This window comes from Equus caballus, chromosome 8 (assembly GCF_041296265.1).
Source record: "Equus caballus isolate H_3958 breed thoroughbred chromosome 8, TB-T2T, whole genome shotgun sequence".
In the NCBI taxonomy this organism is placed as follows: Eukaryota; Metazoa; Chordata; class Mammalia; order Perissodactyla; family Equidae; genus Equus; species Equus caballus.
The window spans coordinates 84,549,087-84,571,458 of NC_091691.1; the positions used below are offsets into that span (position 1 = coordinate 84,549,087).

A 22,372-nucleotide genomic window follows, 5' to 3' on the forward strand; every position below is an offset into this window, starting at 1 on the left:
TTTAATTGTGAGGCGAATGACCTTACCTGGTCACAGGGACAGCCTTGAGCTGAAAAAGAAGGGGCTTGGTTTAAGGGTCTGTTAACACTGAGTTAGCAAATTTTATCCAGATTCATCTTCAAAGGGCTACATATTTCATTCTTACAGACTCATTCTCAGTCTGTCTCCTGTGCTGTTGGAAATTTTATAACATTATATGATGATCACCCTGTCTCAGTTTGCAGTGGCCCAAAGCAATGAGTACTGAGTTGCTTACAATCAATGTTTAATAGTTCCTTCCCATAAGCTGTCAACGCACTATTAGGCTAATTTCATCTTGCTTTGCCTATTATAATTAGAATTATGTGCCTCTATTGTAGAACAATGGTGCTAGAATGCAAGGGTTGACTTTCCCCCACCACTACTATCTCTCAGGGATTCCCTGATTGAGAAAATGGAGCTATTTTAATAATAACTTCGTGAATTACCCACAGAAGTGCCTTTCTGACTAAGGGCTCAAAAGGAATCCAAAACATTTCACAGAATACCACTTTCTGTTCTCAGTTTAATTCCAAAAATATTTATTGAGCACTTTTATATCTGCCTTTGTGTGAGACATCACATGTGTGTGTTGGGGGAGAATCAAAAGAATTGGGAGTTACTCATTTGGGGAAAACTACAGAAGGAAAGTATGTGTGCCTGAAGCTATCAGAAACACTGTCAGGAAATAAACGCTCAATCTCACCTTGAGTGAGGGGACAGGCAGACATGTCAAGGAGCTGTGAGGCGCCAGGGGAAGAGAGCCACATGGTTTAGGTAGAAGCGGAATTTAGTAGCAATGGCTTGAGCTGGCCTGTGTTAGTGAAGGCGGGCATGGTGAGATGTTGCTGGGAAAGAGATCAAATAAAGGTTTCCTATTCCCCTGTGTAGACCTAGACTCTGGCACAGTGTAGACACTTAAGGTTGACCGAATGGGCATGGGCTGCCAATTGCTTTATTTCTACGGCAGAATTTAGATCAGCCTGTGGGTGCTTCTCCTCAGTGCTACTGGGGCCTGAGGACACTGGCTAGGGTCACTGGGTGAGATGGGACAAGCCCAGGAAAGCCAGCCATCCACAGGCAGCCCCCACCATGGACAGCCTTGGCCTGACTCCCAGCCCAAGGGCTGCCCCATTGCGCACAGGCTTTGGTGCATCTGTGCCTTAGTCAGCTCGGGCAGTCTTAACAAAATACTGCAGACTAGGGGGGGCCTCTGCAACAGAAATGTATTTTCTCACAGTTCTGGGAGGCTGGAAGTCCAAGATCAAGGTGTCAGCAGGGTGGGTCTCTCCTGAGTATCTCTCCTTGGCTTGCCGATGGCCACCTTCTGGCCGTGTGCCCACACGTCTGTGTCCAAATTTCCTCTTATAAGGACAGCAGTTAGACTAGATTAGGGCTCACTTCCATGGCCTCATTTTACCTTAATCACCTCTCTAAAGGCCCTGCTTCCAAATACAGTCATATTCTGAGGTCTTGGGGTTAGGGCTTCAACATAGCAATTTGGGGGGGACATAATTCAGTCCATAACAGTCCCCTTTCAAAGTCCCTTTGAACCTGATTTGGGGACCTCTAGGGCTCAGTGCTGTTCTATTCATTCTCTTCCTCCCCCGAGTCTGTGATGAACATGAGAGGAGGGCGGGTGCTCTGGGAGGGTGGTGGGGGTGTCTGCAGTGCAGCCCTCAGACCTGGGCAGGGAGGGCCCTGTCCTGGGCCCCATACTTTAGGGTCCCCGCCTCTGGCCTTCCTCTGGCTGTGTCCTCCCCATGGGATGAGATGTCTCTAGGGCCAAGAGGACATGCCGACCTGGAGCCTGCCCCTTCTCTTCCAGTCCATGTCCTGAGTGTCTAGGACCCCAGAATTCCCTGCCCAGCTGGCTCTCAGCACCCTCCAAGGAGTGACTGCAGTGGGGGTGGGGTTAGAAGGGTGGAGCCTTGGTGGTCCACACTCCTGCCTGTAAGGAACAGAGCATGGGAAGAGAAAAGGGACGGGCCAGGAGCTGGAGGGGTGGCAGGATCCTGCGGAGGGATGGGCCTGAGTGTCTGGAGGCCAAAACTGGTGATGCCTCCAGTGTAACCAAGTCTAACCCTTTCTGTTACCTCCCCAACACGCGTGCACACACACACACACACGCACGCACGCACACGTCCAGTGTTGTTCTGGCTTCATGGCTGGGCCAGAGCTATTTAGAGGATTAAAAGTCACTGCCCAACTACAAAGTGGATATGATGATGGAGCTGGGCAGAGCCAGGAGGGTCGTTTCGTAAGTAACCAGCCTGGAATGGCTTTGGGGTTCAGGGGGCGGTGTTAACCTCGGGGACACAATTGTTATCGACTTCCAGGTTTGCCCACTCAGCAGGGAGGACCCAGGTCTCCTGTGTCCTTCAGGGTCCGGACACTGTTGCTCAAAGCTTCAGGTTTCATCCACGAGTCAACAGCTGATGGGAAGGGAGTCCCCGGGCCGGCCCTGCTGAGCTGAAGTCTGTAGTGACTTCCTTCAATTGCCTTCTGGCCTGGGAGGCAGCTCCTCTGTGATTGAGATGCAGAGGCCATCGTCAGAGAGACTGGGGGACATTCTCCAGCTGCGCTTAGCCTGTGCTTCCTGGGAAGGGAGGATTCAGGTCTAACAAAAAAGTATGCTTGTAAAAACAATGGAGGGTGAAGGAAATTTAATCGGAAAGCCCAGAGGTGAACTTTATCATTTTATTCTTAGTTCTGTTGTCTTGTACTTTTTGTCGCATGTAGAGCCCTAAGGAATGGAGCTGGGCTTTCCTTTGCAGGCCCGGGTGTTCTCAGCTCATCCAGGGTCGTCAGTCTCAGTCTCCGGGGCTTGGTTCACACTGCCCAGAGGCTCAGGGGTGGTGGATCGACAAAATAAAGTGCTTGTTGATTCCTTTAAAATTAGAAATAGAGCTTCCAAGGGGAATAGACATGTCAGCTGCTCAGTACACTTCTTTTTCAGTAGAAGAGGTTTTTTTTGAAATTCCAAAGTAGGAAGTACTTTTGGAGCAGGGGGTAGCTCAGGGGCATCACTTGAAAACAAATGGAATTGGACAATGAGGCATTCTGCTTGCGTGTCCACTGTGGGCATGTACTCCATCGAGTACTCTCTTGGTCAGTGTTGAGCACACATGTACAGCTCCTTCTTGTCTCCACCCTTAATTGAGAATCACAATTAATCATATATTATTCAATCTTTTAGTGGCCTATTTGGACATTTCAGAAACCCTCTGGTCATAGACTCGTGGGAACAGTGGGTGTTGGCGGTAGAAGGGACATTAGGATACATTGTGTCCAACTCACCCTTCCTGCTTATGCAGATGAGGAAATGAGACCCAGAGAGGTGGAGTGACTTGCCCAAGGTCACACAGCAAGCTGGCTCAGACTCAAGGCTCCTGAATGCAAGTCTAGCCACTGTAGTGTGGTAAGATGAGATAGCATGAGAAACTAAAAAGAGCACATCCTTCAAGTTCATACAGACCTGGAGTGAGTTCTGGCCCTGCCACTTAGCAGCAATTATAATAAAGACAATCAACATTTATTGAGCTCTTACTGTATGCCAGGCACTTTGTAAGCACTTTGTAGTTATTGCTACATTGAGTTTTCACAAAAACCCTAGGAGGTAGGTACTATTATCCTCATTTTACCAAGGGGGAACCTGAGGCGTGGAGTAAATAAATAACTTGCCCATAGTCATATAGTAAGGAGTGGATGCAGGCTTCCAAACTGCAGAACCTATTTTTTAACCACTGTGCTCAAGTTCATAAACTCCTCTGAGGCCAATTTTCTTTAAAAGAAAAATCAGGTAAATAATAGCTCCTTGTAGGGTTGTCGACAGAGTAGAAATAATGACCAAAACATGTCTCATATCTAGTGGCACTTAATAAACAGAAGCGTTTTTTATTTATAATTGGGGCTACTGTCTTATTAAACCATGCTGTGTCCCCATCTTTTGCTAAGTCCCCTGGTCCTGGGGTTCTCAGAGTGTGCACCCTCATTAGCAGCATCAGCTCCCGGGAACTTGTCAGAAATGCAGATTCTCAGGTTGCACCCTAGACCTGCTGGATCAGAAGCTCGCAGGGAGGGGAGGTGGGGAGCAACCTGTTTACCAAGCCCTCCAGGTAATGGATTCTGAGGCACGCTAAAGTGTGAGACCACTGCCCTCGTCTTACCACTAAAACCTTTACAAACTATATTGTGGTGACTAATGAGCTGTGTCCCAAGGTGGTGCTTCTAGCTTCAATTTCGGACGGCACCTTTCCCCAGCTTGTGGGCTTCCATCATATTTTTGCATCTCATATTGCATTTATCTCTCTGGTGGGGACCTGTTCACAAAGGGACTTGAACTGACAGTGGCGCCTTTTTAGGTCTGTCATTCCCGGGCTGTGCACTCAGAAAGGTTGCGAGAGTCTGGGTGGGCTGAGGATTGGGAGACCGTGGCCCACCTCCAGCTGGGCGAAGAGTACCTAGTTCTGTGAGTTTCAGCATCTTTGTGCCCTATTTTCCCCATCTGTAAATCGGATATATTAAAAGCCAGCCACCCTTTTTAATGTCAAAGTTTTGTTTTGAAATAACAGATATGAAAGCTCTTGAAAAAGTGTAAGGTATTTATTGCAAAATAGAATATAATTAATGCAATCTGTTTTTTCTCTTGGTAGATGTTTTAAGATTCAGAAATGCTTCGTTTTTGGCCCCTTCTCTCTCTCTCTTTACTATAAATTCTTCCTCCTCGTCTAGTGGGGTTATAGCCAGATGTGCTGCTGGAATGTTTCCCCTGGACACGTTTGTTGCCGTGTGTCTGTGAGTACGAGCATCTGAGGTACCTGGTTGGGATGTGTATGTTGGGGCTGTTTTATCAACTTCCACTCACCCACTGCACTTAGCCGTTTAATTTTCATTCATTGCATGATGTCTGGCCAATGCTGCCTGTGCACAGAGAGATCACCATTTACATTAAACGAGAAAATGCAAGTGTTCAAGAGAAAGGCTGGCCGTGCCCAAATGTGATTGGGTTTCAGAGTCACTGAGAAATATATCCTGTCCCCAAATATTCCTGTTCCTGTCATGTGACCAGTGCAGATTAATTTCTTTTATTTGAGTCATTGCTTCTCCCACAAACACTTCAGCATCTGGCCCATTACTTCTTTGCATCTCTCGTTGTCCTCAGGACAAACCAATAGAAACAGAATTGCTGGCCTGGAACTCGAGTCACTTGATGAGGAGCTTTCCTGGAAAAAACCTCATTTATTTTGCCCCCGGGAGGAGATGTCCACGTCTGTTTCATCACCCTGTCACCAGCATCCAAAACTACCTTTATAAAAACTAGTACCAATCTGATACATAAATACATTGATTTAATTTACATTTTAAAAAATCGGTAATGAGGGTTTTTTTCCTAAGTTTATCTGTTCTTCATACTCTTCACTCCCTTTTCCATGTGTGCGTTAGTTGGATTTTTGGATTTTTAAAGTTCATTACATAGAGGAAAGATATGAATCCTTAGTCATATCAGCTCCAGGTGTCTTCCTCAGTGTCTTGGTTGCTTTTTGTTTGTTTATGAATTTTTTAAATAATTTTCGTAAAGAGTTTAGTGAACTCCATTAAGCTTTTACTTTGTAATTTCTTTCATTTATTTATTCTTAGAAAACTACTTCCAACCCTTAAAAGTGTTGAAGATTTACCTGTATTCTAGTAGGGGGCTTGAGTGATTTTGTTTCTGCTGGGCTGTTTTCTCTGCATCTCACTGTGGTGTCGGTGGGAGGTAAGACCTGGTCACAGGTGTGCGTCTTCTCCCTGCAGGTTCCTCACCTTGCTGGGCCTTGCCCTTCCTCTGGCTGGAACTGTCTACGTGGCAGCCAGAGGGTGGGGGTCAGACCCCAGAGCATCACCCGCATCTGGGGCACATTCGGCCAGTTATGGGAGTATGCCTTTGAGAGAGACGAAGAGGAGTGAACAAGGAGACGGAATCCAGTGGACAGACTGCCCGGCCCATCTCTCACTGTCAGGAGCCCCGAGCAGAGGAAAAAGTAGGCGTTTTAATAAACTAGGGCAACTCATGAGATTTAGATGACTACACAATTGGAAAATAATCCCTACGGTGCCGGAGTGTGGTGAATGTCCAAGAGCTTCTAAAGGCCAGCGTGGAGGGCCCGTCCCCGCTCGTCACAATCCAGTCTTTGTTTACCATCAGTGTGTTAAGTCGAGGTCAGGAAAAATGCTGCTTTATTTCTTGGGCACAATTATCCAGTGTGTTTTTGTGCTACTCAAAGACGAGGTCAGAACACAGCTTGGGTTTTGCTATAGTAATCCTCTAAGGAACAATTCCATAACCACAATGTCTATTTTCAGTGTCACAGCTACACAGATGACTCAGAGAACCTTCCTGGCATCACGGAGGAGAATGATTTACATGTAAATCGAAGCCAGGGGAGCCAGCGTGCAACACAAGTTGATTAAAACACCACACAGAAAGAGGCGAAACCCCAGCATAGTGTAGTGAGAGGCTGGATAGCAATGAGTCAAACTGTGTTGTGTTTTAGTTAAAAATCAAGAGCATTACCTTCATTTCCACCTGTCCATACGGCAAGGCAAAGAGAACACACACACACATATACACACATGTGTATTCTAAAACAAGAATAGTCTTGTCATGCCAATACCTTTAAACATGTGAAGGGGCTGGACTGGTGGCACAGTGGTTAAGTGCACACGTTCTGCTTCGGCGGCCGGGGTTCCACTCCCTGGTGCGGACATGGCACTGCTTGGCAAGCCATGCTGTGGTAGGCATCCCACATATAAAGTAGAGGAAGATGGGCATGGATGTTAGCTCAGGGCCAGTCTTCCTCAGCAAAAAAAGAGGAGGATTGGCAGCAGTTAGCTCAGGGCTGATCTTCCTCAAAAAAAAAAAATGTGGAATAATTTTTCGCAGAGCCTCTTTAGGTCTACACAATTGTCCTTCCCTTATTCCAGTGAGAGGGATAAAAATAAAATTTCATTGAGTGGACCAGAAGAATATGGATATGTGATAAAGTAGCTTCAGGGAATACACCCAAAATGGAAAGTATAGTGATGATTTTATCAAATCCTGTCTGAGTCTTCAGGCAAAAACAAAAACAGTAGCAATGCCAACAAAAAGCCCCAAGAACAAGAAAAACAACAAAAAACATATTTGTATAAAGATGATACAAGAGCTGAGAAGGCTTAGGTCTCTGTGCAGCCCCCTTCCCTGAATCAGAAGCTATCTACCAGCCTGGTGGCTTCCCTTTGAGCCCATCGCGATAGGAAGTGTTCATCGTCAGGCTTCTACACAAGATAGTCATGCGCCGCATAACGATGGTTCAGTCAATGATGGACCACATATACGATGGTGGTCCCATAAGATTAGTACCATATAGCCTAGGTATGTCATAGACTATACCATCTAGGTTTGTACACTCTATGATGCTCGCACAGTGATGAAATCGCCTAAGGATGAATTTCTCAGAAGGTATCCCCATTATTAAGTGATGCCTGATTGTAATCAGTTCCTGCTGCCCGATAATTTCTACCCATGGGCCCTGATTTTGCCCCCTGGGTCCTCAAAAAGTAAATCTACTCTCTTGTTTCTGTTACAGCTCCTTAGATACTGAGGACAGTTTTGCTGGTCTCCCCTGTCTCAGAAACCCTCAATTATTTTTCACATGATGTGGTTCGGTTCAGGAACTCTCTCTGCTCCCTGGCCGTGTAGAATGTTCCACAGTGGGCATGGCACATGCTTAGCGGTCCCCAGTCAAACCTGCATTGGTTTCCATCTCTACCCTTGGTCATACTGTTTGACTTCTAGAAACCTCAGTTTCCACATACGTAGAATGGGGACATAGAATGGGATTTGTTGAAGGAATTAAATGAGATAATATGTATTTACCTCCTCCTAATTTGTTGCTCTTTTCCTCATTCTCTTCACTTAAGCCAGGAGAGGGAGGAAGGTGTCGGGGTTTTAATTAGCCAAGACCACTTGCTTGGGCTACACTGACCTCGCTGAGGTCAACTGGATTCCAGGGACCTGCTAAGAGCTTCTACCTGTCAGATTGAGGGTGAGGGTGAGCATATGGTCCCCCAGATTCACCACCGCTTCATCGGGTAGAGGGCTAACCCACAGAGGCCTGCCCTTTGAGGTCAGATCACAGGATTTAGGGCAGGCACAGCCGGTATGGTGTCAGGAATTGGTCACCGAAACTTTAGGTTCTTCCCCCAAAATGAGACTCTATGATCGAACACTAAGTGTGTGTTAGCTTTTTAGCAGCCACATTTAACTGTGGCCTCAAAATCGGGGTTTCCATGTTCTGTTGCGGTAGCAGTTTCTTTGTATTCAATCCAATCAGAGTAAAACATCACATTCCTGAATGTTTGGACATAAAAATCCAGGTGGAGAGACCCCCAGAATCAGCATTTTTTCCTCTCCATTTTTACACTCCCCAGTGAGTCAAACCAACCCAAGACCGCTGAGTCTTCTAGAATTTAGAGCCAGGTTGGATATTTTGAATTCCTGGTTCTTTATCCTCCAAATAATCATTGCATTTGCTTAGAGTGATTTCCCATAACATGAGCCGTCCTCTGCTTTTAGATGGGAAAATATGAGCTAATGTTTGAGGACATTTTCATGAAGTTAGTAGCTATGGATTTCAGGCCCCAGAGGTCAGGGCTCTTGGTGGTCCGTTGCTTAAGGTGGGCTTACAGTAATCATAACAGAGAGAACCCAAAGGGGCTGCAAGGTGGCTTAAGGCACCGTCAGACCCAGTGGTTCTCAAACTTTGGTGAGTGTCGGAGTCACCTGGAGGGCTTGTCACAGCGCAGATTCTGATTCAGCAGGTCTGTGATGGGGCCTGGACTGTGCCCAGGTGATGCTGAAGCTGCTGGTTCGGAACCCCCACTAGGAGAACCACTGACCACATGCATTGTTTCATCCATCCTCCTGTGCCCCTGTGCTTTATAATACTTTCCAATTACAAGTGAGCGAAACGGGACTCAGAGAGGCTGTCTTCTCTGTAGACCGGTTGTTTTCAGGCAATTTTATAAGCTGAGTTAAGCTAATCCACAAATAGAATTTAGATGGGAAAAAAATAATACTGATAGCAAAATGTATTCAGTGCTTGCTCATCAAGTTAGGCATGGGGCCTGATGGTTGACAAATGTTGTTCTCCACTCTTCACAAGAACCCCACCAAAAACTGCGCTCAGTTTAGAAGGGAGGAAAACAGTTCTGAGAGGTTAAGGAATTGGCGGAACTCAGCAGAGCCCAGGTCCTGGGTCTCTCCCTGGCATTACCTGGCTTCTCAGGATGCTGAGGGGAGCCAGGACACAGGTCACCTGGTGGTTCCAGCACTGCTGATGGTGCCGTCGCAGAGCCAGTTCCTGGGGAGTGAATTCCTCTAAGTGGAAGGGTGAGCCTCGCGCCTTTAGGCAGGACCATTCGAGAGCGACTCCAATGGAAAAACTCGTATTTACAGCTGCAACCTCAAAATATGAGGTCATTACATTCTTCCATTTAAGAAATTGATTTGGATTTCCAGAGCTTGGTTATAAGCCGGATCTCGCTTGTAAAGAAGTTTTAATTCTGCAAGCACTTCTGGTGCCCACAATGTTTAAGGCACCAAGCTACATTCAGGAGAAAATAATGAGTCTCTTGGAGCCAGCTTGAGCTCGGGAGGCACCCGTGTCACAATTCCAGCACTTAGTTGGCTCCTAGGATGAGTTAAATTTAAAAAAAATTAAGGGGAATAAATTAAGTAGAAGGGATTAACTATTTCTAAAGCAACAGGGCTTAAAATCGTGATGGTGGTAGCTGTGACATTATCTCATTTCGTCTTCATAATAATCCCAAGATTATAAGATCTACTTTGATTCCCATTTTGCAGATGTAGAAATTTAGGCCAGAGAAGTTAATTCACTTGCCAGAGGTCACAGAGCTAATAATGACAGCTAGACTCAGAGCCAGGAGCATCTAACTTTGAGGCCCGCACCCTTGGCTGCTGTGCCACATGCCCCTCTGTTTCCACACCTGTGACTTGGCCAATAGGGATGCTGTTTGCAAGTGGTTCTTTCTTGGGAGAGCAGCAGGGATGCCATTTCAAGTGAAATGCTGGCTTTATGGAGCATGTGATTCTTAAAGATGTCAAAGCTCCCCTTCCCCCCAACCCTTGGAGAAACAGGGCTGGGGGTAGGGGTTGACATCGCGGGGGCCTGATCTTGGGCAGCGTATTCTGTGCAAGGCAGTGTAGGCACCAACCCTGGGTCAAGTCTGATAAGGAAAGTCAAGCTTCGCAGGGGAAGGGGGTCAAGTCCAAAGGTCCAAAGATGAGGAGGGGACCATGAGAACTGAGCTGAGTAGTCCAGGGTCACAGCGAGGGAGCGTCCGGTGACAGCCAAGGTCATCAGTGTGCATGGTTTGGTTCCTGTTTGTGGGGCAGCGTGTGGATCGGTGTGGCTTTCAGGGTGGACAGTAACACCTTTGCTCTTGCCCAGGATTTCTAGGAGCCATGGACCGTGCTCTGAGATGCTTTTCTTGGCAGAAGAACGTGCCTGCCATCTGGACTACAAGGATGCCAGGAGGCACATGCTCGGCACTGAATGGCATCCGAGTCTTGAGTCTCCTCTGGATCATGTCGGGGCACACGAGTCAGATGACCGCGTGGCTGTCTCTGGGTGCGGACAGCCGATGAGCCTTTACGAGCAGTCAAGGAAGAGAGACTCTTCCTTGGGAGGGAATCGTGTCGGGCCCTAGGACGGGAGGCTGCAGCATCCCCACGAGCAGCCTTCCTTCTGCGTTAGAGACATAGCCATGACCTCCCGTGAGTGAGTTTTCCAGGCCAGTCTCCAGTGGCTGCTTTACCTCCTCCTAGGTATACATCAGGCACCTGGTTACCAGGTGAATAGTGGTACCTGAGTATTATCATTGTCAAAATCTCGTCATAATTAACGAAGCCAGAAACTAACATTTTTTTTTCTCGTGAATAAACAGGCAACCATAAATAAACATTCTGCATTAGTATTATATCAGTGTTCCACATGCCTGGAGCACTCTCATTGGTAGCAGGGGTACTCTCTAAGCGGGGGCCAAACATACATATCAGAATTGAGGGCAGGGGGCCAGCCCAGGGCAGTTTGAAGAACTTCCCAGGAGATTGTCACCAGACCCTGAACTTGTGATGCTGCTGTAGCCCTAAGAGGGGTGTGGCCACTGTGAGCACAGGGAGCTCGAAGCCTTAGTTACGATTTAGTACCTTGGTGACCATCTCTTTTTTATTTTTATTTTTTGAGGAAGATTAGCCCTGAGCTAACTGCTGACAATCTCCCTCTTTTTGCTGAGGAAGACTGGCCCTTAGCTAACATCCGTGCCCATCTTCCTCTACTTTATATGTGGGACGCCTACCACAGCATGGCTTGCCAAGCAGTGCCATGTCTGCACCCAGGATCCAAACCGGCGAACCCTGGGCGGCCAAGGCAGAATGTGTGCACTTAACCACTGCGCCACCAGGCAAGCCCCCTTGGTCACCATCTTTTATTCCCGACCCAATTTCTCCTCTTAAGTTAATTACAAGACTCGTAAAACCTTCCCAAGACATCTGAAGCTTGACGGTATTCCCCTTGCTTTCTCTAAAAGGATAAATGACATGTTTTTTTTCTATTAAACAAAAAGACGCTGCTTTTTACGTTTGTTACAGATAATGTGCTTGAATGGAAAACCAGAGTGCTCAAAAACCCACTGTACCTTTATTCCCGGAGTGGCCCTTTCTATCTGGGGGTTGACACATTTTTCCTGATCAGGTAATAAGGTGTCTTCTCTGCTCTTGTGCTTGTTGCTGTTTGTTTGGGCAGATGTGTGTGTGTGGCCATTCTCACTTTAGTGAGAAAAACTGAACAGCATACATTTTCTTCCCTGGATGTTGTTTCTGTCCATCTCTGGACAGTACTGCTGTGACCAGCTCCTCTCTTTTCTATCTCCAATTTATTAAATGAGTTAGGATGGCTCTCTAAAATGGGTCTTTACGAAAGGTGATTTTATTTATCAAAGTTGTTTGTTTCAGTGGTTCTCAAATTCTGGTTCATGGACTGATGCAAATCCATGATAAAGTTGCCAGCGCTCACTCCAGGGAAAGGTGAAAAATTGAGAAAATGATGTGATGTCTCCTAAAGCTCTGTTTGTTTAAATTAACTACTAAGAGATCAACTTCCTTAACTGTGTGATAAATGTCAGACACTTTGCAGCATTACCCCACTTAATCCTCACGATGTCCCTACACAGTAGGGGCTCTTGTTCAAATTCCCATTTTTTTCTTTCTTCTTTTTTGTTGAGGTGAAATTCACATGAAATAAAATTAACCACTTAAAGTGAACAATTCAGTGGCATTTCGTACCTTCACAATGTTGTGCAACCACCACTCTGTCTAGTCCGAAACATTGTCATCATCCCCAAGGGGAACTTCATCCCCATTAAGCAGTATTTCCCAGCGCCCGCTCCCTCCAGTTCCTGGAAATCTGCTTTCTGTATCTGTTGATTTACCTGTTCTAGATATTTCACATAAAAGGATCACACAACACGTGTTTTTTTGTGCCTGGCTTCTTCCACTTAGCATGATATTTTTGAAGTTCATCTATGTTGTAGCACGTATCGGTGCTCATTCCTTTTTATGGCTGAGTAATATTCCATTGTAGGGATAGACTGCTAAATCTCCATCTTAAAGATAAGGAAATGGAGACTGAGGGGATAGTCCTGTGGGCCCACAATCCAAACCCCTGCAATCTGACTCCAGGGTCCATGTTCCCAGCCACTGGGCTGCCTTGCCTCTACCTCTTTGGGCTAAATATCCCTTCTGTTATAGGGAGATGGTGATTGTGATGTTTTTATCAAATGCTAAGCATTCATCTATCCAATCATGATTCATTGAATGTCTATTTGCCAGGCATTGTTCTAGACCCCAAGGATACAGCAGTGGGTAAAACAAACAAGGATTTCTCATGGTGCTTCTATTAGAGTCTGTGTGTGTGTGTGTGTGTGTGTGTGTGTGTGTGTTTCCAGCAATAAGTGAATAAACAAGAAATTATCTGATAGTAATAAATATCAGGAAAGAAATTAAACAAGAGGCTGTGAGAGGGATCGGGAAGCTGTTTCGATTAGGTCAGAGGAGCCTTGTCTGAATGAGGGGCTATTTGATCTGAGACCTTAATGGCAAGAAGGAGCCAGCCATGGGAAAACCCAGGTCAAGAAAGAGGGAGCAAGTAGCCCGAAAGTGCTAAGGCAAGAGCGAGGGAGCCTTGTTAAAGGAGCAGAAGAAGGCCGAAGTCTAGTGCAGGGTGGGGAGAGCGGGGAAGATGGAGACAAGAGAGACAGGCAGGGCTGGACCATGTAGCGCCTTGTGGCCATACTGAAGAGTCTGGCCATGAATCTTGCTCGGATGGGAAGTTGTTGGATTGCTTTAATTTGGAGAGTGATATGACCTAACATTTTCAAACGATCACTCTGGCTCTATGTTAATAAGAGATCTAAGAAAAACAGAAACAGAAGCAGGAAGATCAATCAGGTGAACTTTGTCGTATTTCAGACGAGAAATGATAAGGCTTGGACTGAGGTGGCTGGGATAGAAAGAAAAGGACATGTTCAAGATACGTTTCAGAGGTGGAATTGTTAGGACGTGTCGATGGGTTGGATTGAAGTGTGAGAAAAACAGAGGAGTCGAGGACGGACGACTTCTAGGGGTTGACTCTGATAACTGAGTGGATGGTGATGGCATTCATTGAGATGGAAAAGATTAGAGAAGAAGCAGGATTTGGAGGGGAAAACTGAGCTTTCTGTTTGGGGCAATTTAAGAGTAAGGAACTTTTCAGACATCCGCATAAAGATGTTAGGTAAGCAGTTTGCTATGTAAGCCTGGAGCTCAGTAGAAATGTCAAGGCTGGAGACACCAGTTTTGGAGTCCTTGGGATACAGGCGGCATTTAAAGCCATAGTGCTGAATCAGATCACTCTGGGAGGAGAATGGAATGACAGATCTGCAATGACTCCTAGGACCTCTGGTGTCCCAACCTTTAGAGGCTGGGAAGAAGGGGAGGAGCTTGCAAAGGAGTCTGAGAATGAGTGACCAGTGAAGTGGGAGGATAAGCAAGACACCATGGGGACCAGCGAGCCAAGAGAAGAAAGCAATTCAAGAAGGAAGAACATTGTCAACGCTCAATGCTGTGGGAGTTGAATATGCAACTGGAGGCATCCTGGTGACCCTGTCATGAGAGTGGCCATGAAGAGTAGAAATGGAAGCCTGACTGGAGTGGGGCAAAGGTGGGAGGGTGTAGACACTGACCGTGGACAGCTCTGTTAAGATGTTTTGCTGTTTGAGGGAGAAAAGAAATGGAGTGTTGCTGTAGGGTTTATGGGGCTTAGAGAGAGGTCATTTAAAGAGAGGAGAGTCAAGAACATATTTACAGTATGTTGGGAACAACTGAAGAGAAGGGAACAAATTGATGGATGCTGGAGAGGTTGTCATCAGCAAACAATGACAGAGCAATCTGCTGATAAGTGCCCCAATTTTTTTTTTTAGTTTTACAAGTCCATGCCATTCAAAAGTGTATGAACCACTGGATTAGGAGAGAACCAGCTCCCAAGCTGGGCAGAACAATAGTTAGGGATTGCTAAGAACCATCCATTTTCCGAAACACCTACTTCCCTGATGTCCCAGTGGCTTGCTCCCTTTCCTTCAGGTTTTCACTCAAATGTCACCTTCACAGCAAGGCCTTTCTTGTCCTCCCTGTTTAAAATGGACCCACCTAGCACTCTCTACTTCATTTTTCCTGATTTATTTTTCCTCTTTATCAACGTACCATAGACGCCATTTTATTTATGTATTTATTGTCTGTCTCCACTGGAATGTAAGGCAGGACTTTTTCTGTTGTGTGTTTTGCTGTCACCAGTGCTTAAAACCATGCTTGGCATATAGTACTGCTCTATAAATAGCTGTCAGAATTATTTTAATTGTTCTAGCTCAAGACTCTGGCATGATTCTGACATCATAGTTTCTTGGGGTAATGCAGAAAAAGTAGGGCACAGAATGATCTGAGACCTGTCCACTAGGGTGGCAGCTCATGCTACCTCGGAGGTGGCCAAGGTGACAACAGAGAGTATCCCAGAAGGCACGGTGCAGCGTCCATCATGGGCAGCAAACCCAGAAGTGATTTGGGAATCACTGGGCACCAGGCTTTCCAGGAGAGCATAGCGGGGTCTAACCAGGCAGGTGAAGTCCAGGGAGGCCCCCTGGACAGTGGGGAGGTGCATCCATGGGACAGCAAAGACCAGAACTCTGTTCCCTGCAAGGGGACTGGGAAGAACAAGGCAAAAAAGGCACCATATGCTGGATGGGACTGACTGGCAGAGCTCTAAGCCCTGGAGGGAGGCCAGCCAGGGCAGATCAGGATGGCTGGAACCAACGCCAAGACGCAAGCTGGAGAATTGCCACTTGGAGGGAAGAATGAAGGGCATGAAAGGTCACTGGCCATCCCTGGGCCATCAGTGGGAATCTGAGACAACAGAGAAGCCGTTGGGTTGGCCCTGAGACATACAAAACAGGCCAAGGCTGTTGAAATTCCAGACATCCAAGAAAACGACAAATGCCACGCTCCCTCCCCCACCCCTTGCCACCCTCCTTATCCTCAAGACCATATACCTGACACCTGGCTCCATCTGGGGCCTGAGGAGTACTGTGTCTTTTATCAGTGGTGCTCAGAGTATGGCCAGAAGTTAAATATAATGTTTGTTTCATGCTGAAACCATGTCTTAACCACTGTGTCACTGTGAGGGATTGGAATTGGCCACCCCAAGATATGTCTCTTTGGTATGAGGATTATTTTGGGCTGGTTACTTTTAAAAACTGCAGACATGAGAGAAACTCTGAAAAGCAGAAGGTACCCTTTATAAGAGACATTTGCATTTTTTTAAAAGATTTTATTTTTCCTTTTTCTCCCCAAAGCCCCCTGATACATAGTTGTGTATTTTTTAGTTGTGGGTCCTTCTAGCTGTGGCATGTGGAATGCCGCCTCAGCATGGCCTGATGATCAGTGCCATGTCCACGCCCAGGATCCCAACTGGTGAAACCCTGGGCTGCTGAAGCAGAGCACGAGAACTTAACCACTGGGCCACGGGGCAGCCTGAGACATTTACATTTGTAAGGGAAATCTCCATCTGTAAATGTGTCTCCCTCTCTGTACCAGGAAGAACAGGGGATGACCTTATCTCTAGAAACTCTTATCAGTGCAGAAGGCAAGGCCTTAAATCTGCATAATAACCTTACTCTTGTTTACTGTGCTTTTCTGGTAATCTCCCATAACTGACTCCCCCACCCCCAACATCCTCCTTTGTAGCTGAAGATGGTATTCAAAATGAGACCCTCCACCGTTTTGGCGAGTTGCTCGCTTTTCATGAGTCTCTCCCATATATACATGTTATAAAGCTTTGTTTAATTTTCTCCTGTTATTCTGTCTCATACTTCATAGCCCAGCCAGAAGGACCTAGAGTGGGTAGAGGAAATGTCTTCCTCCCCTACATCACTAATATGCTTACAGGGTAAGACTGAAGACTCTGCTTATCACTGGTGACAGTTTTGGAATCTTTTTCCACCCCTCAGGGCGACTTCATAGCTCTCTATTGCAGGATTTTACTCTGTCCCAGTCTGCTGAGGTCTCTGGATCTCCTTACTCTCCTAGAACTAGTTCTATTGCTCTGAGCCTGTCTTCCTGCCAGCCTTTCTCTTTGTCCTGTCTTTATGAACTTAAAGGCTGGGCAGTGCATGCCCACACACAGTGAGACCCAGGCCTTGCTTAGCAACCATGCTGGCAGAGGAGGAGCCAGGCACTCTGAAAAGAAAGGATTGCTCAGTCCCCTCATTCATTCTTTCCTGAAATTAAGAGAAGGCTGGGATCAGTATTGGCTGTCCTACTTGTACATCTCAGTGCTCTCTTTCACATGTCTCTATAAATTTTGTTCCTATTATAGTGAATCCAGCTTGTTGCATTTTAAAAGAAAATCTAGCTGGCAGAGAATAAAGACATTACCCCCCCAGGCCCGGATCCCTTCCAAGTCCCACCCGACATGCACAACCTTCTTTTGCAATAGCAAATACATTTGTTCCTTAGGGAAACACCCACAAGTGTTATTGGTATAAATGTCAGAAGGTTGGGAAACACTCACAAATGTGCTTACCCTCAAGTTATAACTCAAAGGCATATCCTCGGTTTCTTTAGCTGAACATTCTGGGTAATGACTTTGTCATCAGGATATGTTGGTTAAGAATTCCAACTGGGATCTTGGGCAACCCACATAACAGTCTTTGTTCCCCTATTAGGTAATATCTTCCCTTTTGCCTAGTAGGGTTGTTTATTCCTCTATTTGATCACTCACTCAGTGAATATTTATGGCAAAGTTGTTTGGTATGGCTGGAGAAGCAAAAGCAATCGGATCAGTGAAAGTACTTTGAAAATGAGTGGTAGTACCGAAATGGGAGGCCTTGACGTTATTATTGCAAGAGACTAATGTGGTAGTTATTAGTGTTGTTCACCAAATATTTCTGGATCTCCTCCCTCCAGGCACTTGGTGACATTCTGCTTCCTGGCCCCACTGTGGTTGGGTGGGCCACATCACTAGGTCTGACCAATGAGTGGTACCTGGTATTGTCATTATGCCAAGAGCCTTAAACTCTTAGGCTAAAAGTTTTACGTGTGTCACTTTTGGACTAGAGCATTTAATTGCTGGTTTGAGCCCCTCCAGAACTGTCTTGTCCTCTGCCATGGTCACTGGTGAACTTTCAGATGGTGGCTGCCCCATCAGCCTGGGTCCCATAGTGAGGAAAATGTTGACCCCAAGGTGACTGGCTGTGAACAAGTAACATGAGCCAGAAGAACACTATTGTTTTAAGACTTGGAGGCGTTTTGTTCCTGTAGAGTAACTTATTCTATCTTGATAGAGACAACCGAATTAATCAACCAATGAACTGTCTCATCAACAAGTAATTCCTATGACTATGCTTTTCTTTCCCTCAGCGGCTGGTTAAGTGCGAGGTCATTTTTAAAGATGCAGCAGAATTCAGACAAGGGAATAACTGCTAATGTCATACTCAGATACTATTTCAATCGCCTTACAAGGTAGGTTTATTTATATAATTTCTCAATTCATTACTGCTATGTAATAATTTGTTAGTTTTCAGTCTTTAACCCTCTTTTGAAAGAATTTTCAAAGAAAAATAAACTGAGAGAAAAGTTTTCCTTAAATACAGTTGGTTTTTGCTGGTTTAATATAAGTCTTGTGCTGCATAACAATGTTTTGGTCAATGACGAACCACATATATGATGGTGGTCCCATGAGATTAGTACCATATAGCCTAGGTGGTGTAGTAGGCTATCCCATCTGTGATGTTTTTGCAAAGACAAAGTCGCCTAATGGCACATTTCTCAGAATGTATTCCTGTCGTTAAGCGACATATAGTTTTTTGACTATAGAATTTGACTGTAGTTCAAATTCTTTTAGGACAAATACCATGAAAACTGGTTTCTTTTACTGCCAAAAATATCATTATTCCTCATCAGATGGGCAGCAGATTTCAATAAACATTCTGACGTGGAATCTATAGTCAAGAGGAGACTTTGTATGGCTCCTGTAATTGGGTATTAATTGGTCCATAAATAAAAGCACTAATGATAATGATAAAAATAAAATAAGACACAACCAGGAGAGGGGCTAGTTGAAGCTTGAGATAATGGTCGTTCTGCTGAGAGGGAGGCAGGATGGATGATCGTCTTCTTGTGAATGTGCGGTTGGTTGGAGCAGAAGGGCTGAAATAGGGGGAAAGAACATGGAATCAGTGGGATAACAGAGTGGCAGTGATGTTATAAGACAGTCGACGTTGTGGGAGAAGGGGAAACTTCAACTCACGCAACCTGATGCTTCCATTCACACGTTTTCTAAATCATGGTTCATTGCTGGACTGGAGCCCGGGTTTCATTACTCATGGTCCATGTCCCTCCTGTTACATGACACTGTCATGACTAGGAAAGAGAATGTTGAAATAATCTTCTGGGCTAGTAAAATGGAGTGGGTAAGATTTGACTCTGTAGTTTGTCTGCTGGGCTTGCATTCTGACTTCATCACTTACCGGCTGTGAGACCTTGAATAAATGTCTCAATCTTTCTGTGCTTGAGTTTTCTCTTCTCAAAAATGGGGAGAATAACGGCACTCACTTCATTGGACTCTTGTGAAGATTAAATGAAATAACGTATGTAAAGAACTTAAAAAAATGCGTTAACACCTAGTAAGCTCTCAGTAAGTATAAGTTATCGTTGTTACTATTGTTGTTACATACACCCTTTAACTTTTCCTATAAATAGGTTAAGAATGACCGTGAGCTATGGAATAGACCTTTATTGACTTCCTTTCACCATCGGCCTTTGTGGTTCCTTGCAAGCTCTATTAAATCTAGCCCTCATCCTGGGAAGGACAGAATGCCTATTCTTTCAATAGCTTTTGGGTAGGTGGCACTGGGTTAAGTAGCCTGTCCTGCTCTGAAGTCTACTGGAGGAAACGGACTGGTATTCAGGCCAGGGGTTCTTAGTAATAAACGCTAAGATGGGTTAGTTAGAGCTTGGGGTGGGGGATCCAATGACATGGCAAATTCTGCCTGGGAAACTTGCTTCACAGGAAAAATCCTGGAGCTGGGGACTGAGGACCAGGCAGATAAAGCAGGAGTGAGAGCAGCAAGTGCACTGGGGGTGGTGGTGGGGGGCCTTACAGGGTGAGATGGAGGCGAGGACCCCAGTGAGTAAATTATTGCAATATCTGGGCAGGAGAGCAGGATTTGGACTGGCAATTGGTGGTGGGAATGGAGACAGAGCAAATAGAATTTTCTAGCCTGAGTGATGTGGCAGATGGTGGTGACATTCTTGAGAAAGGGAGCTCTGGGAGAAGCCACACTGGAGCCTGGAAGACAGTGAGTCCAACCTGGGACAAAAGCTATGTTGAAAATGGCGGGAAGTATCACCAACCCATAGTTTGAACTCACCCTCCTTAAGGTAAACCCAGTGAAGAAGCAGCCATGCTCCTGGTCATTTCAATATTCTCATTCATGCCAGCAAAACTCACTGTTATGGCTCAGTTACGACTTATTACTTGCCTATTTACCTCCAAGAGGACTGGAAATAAGGCCACTTGTTCACTCACTCTGTCTGTATTTGTCAAGGGACCACTGTGTGCCAGGCACTGTCCTCAGCTCTGAGGATTCAGCTGTTAATCAGCCATGCACATGCCTTCGGGCATGGGAGGGTTACATCCAAGTGGAAAGAAACAAATAAATATGCAAATAAATTTATATTAGGTCAGTAACCATAAGTGCCACAAAGAGATAATTTGGAGAAGGAAGCAAGACGGGGTCTTCCTCTAGAATGGTAGTCAGGGACGGTGACGTTTACCAAGAACCTTAAAGGAAGTACAGGAATATTCTAAGCAAGGAAAATGCTGTGGGGGAAGAGGGTCTGCTCAGGGGGAAGCACGTGCAAAGGTCCTGAGGAGGGAGTATGGTTGGTGTGTTTGAAGAACCTCAAAGAGCCCAAAGGTGCAGGGCTGGAGCAAGGGATGCAGGGAGCAGAGGAAATGAGGTCATAGAGGTGGGGATGGGGGCACCGAGGGCCCAGGTGTGTAGGGCCTGTGGGCTACCTTGAAGACTTTCCGTTTCATTCTGAGACAAGAAAGAAGCCTTTGGAAGGTTCCAGTAGGGGGTGTGGTCTGATTTACATTTTGCAAGAATCACTCTGGCTGCAGGGCAGAGAAGAGAGCATAAGAGCAGGAGGGCCAGGGCAGGAGATCAAAGAGCAGTTGGGAGCCATTGCAAGTTATAAGAAAATGCAAAAACCTGACTTGTAGAAGTAAGTCAGAACAGAAATTATCCCGGGGAAAACAGAGCGAGTAGTTGCTCCAGACCCTTAAAGCTGTGATTAGTCCAACTAGGAGCCACATTTTAAACATTAGATTTTTTTATAGCTTGTGATAAAAATGTCTAACTGTAAAAGAAAGTTATCTATTAAAACTAAGGGTCCCCCTTCCAGTCTTACTTCCCAAAGGGCATCTTTGCTAACGGTTTCTTGTGAATTCTTGCAGAAACTTTCCATGTATTTATAAGCACTTTTTTTCCCGTGGATAGGATTATCCTACATACTGTACACTTTTGCACGTAGCTTCTTTCACCTACTGATTCAGTGCTGGCGTGTTTCTCTATTAGCATGCAGGAACCCACCTCACTGATTTTAAACTTGCCTGGGGTGGTGCTGTGTGGGAGTGGACCATCACGTATTAACCTGTATATTTTTGTGCAACTGTATGAGCATGTTTGTGGAGTAAATTCCTACAAGTGGAATTGGTGGTTCAGTGCATCTGATGTTTTGATGGCCATTTTCCAATGTCCCTTCCCACCTACCAAGTGTGAGAACACTGCTTCTCACACCTCTGTGACACTGACTAGTATCGTACTTCCTAATCTTTGAAAACCCACTTTGACTTTAAATCTACTGGAGGTTTGGACAAAATGGAGCACATGCACATTTATATGATGTTTTCAATGTTTCAAACTGTTTTCTTATTGATCTCATTCTCAAAAAATCTTCAGAGGCAGGAATCCTCCTCCTTGGAAAAACCTAAGCAATCATCGGCCCCCTTTTCCATAGCAGGGGGGAGAGAGAAGTTATATGATTTTCTCAGCGTGAAAAATGTAGACAAAACTAGAGCTCACGTGTCTTGTTCTTTCCCATGTAGCCTCGCTACTCAGGGTGTGGTCCACACAGCAGCCTCTGCCTCCTGTGGATAACAGGTGGGGGACGCTGCCTGTCGCATACTCTCTCCTGAGGGCGTCTAACCTGAGCTCTGCTTCTGAAGGGGGCAGGGGGATGACTTCCTCTCTCTGGGGAGGGGGAGGCGACAGATGGTGGGAAGGGAGGCCAGGGAGGTGGGAGCCTAAGGCCGGTGGGAGCAGCTGGTAGGCAGCTCGTTCTGACGGCGAATCTGGCAGGAACCAGGACCAAGAGAGGGCTCTGTGGCTGTTGCCTGAGCTGGTCTGGGAAGTTGCATCTTGGCATGGTCAGCCCTGCCCTTTCTCTCTGACTTTAATCACCAATTCCAACTCTGCTCCCTGCATGCCCACTGATGTTATTATTGTGGGGATGACAGGAGGCCAACAGGTCTGGGTCCTGGGTGCAGACCAGAGGCTGGGTGCTGACCCACGACTCTGCTAGGAGGGGGCACCTCTAACAGACCTGCCCTTCCCATCTGCCACACCACCAACTGGGTCCTGACACCGCCACTGAGAT

At 46.0% G+C, this 22,372-nt stretch overlaps 1 protein-coding gene across 1 annotated transcript in view; it reads left to right on the forward strand.

Moving 5' to 3' along the window:
- Nucleotides 1–22,372, forward strand: part of OACYL (O-acyltransferase like) — a 61,928-nt gene that overhangs the window by 21,350 nt on the left and 18,206 nt on the right. Inside the window, exons 4-8 of the mRNA NM_001433606.1 lie at nucleotides 4,674–4,815; nucleotides 5,815–6,041; nucleotides 10,515–10,694; nucleotides 11,714–11,816; nucleotides 18,068–18,169. Of these exons, the coding sequence (NP_001420535.1) occupies nucleotides 4,674–4,815; nucleotides 5,815–6,041; nucleotides 10,515–10,694; nucleotides 11,714–11,816; nucleotides 18,068–18,169 (754 nt within the window). The remainder of the gene's footprint in view (nucleotides 1–4,673; nucleotides 4,816–5,814; nucleotides 6,042–10,514; nucleotides 10,695–11,713; nucleotides 11,817–18,067; nucleotides 18,170–22,372) is intronic.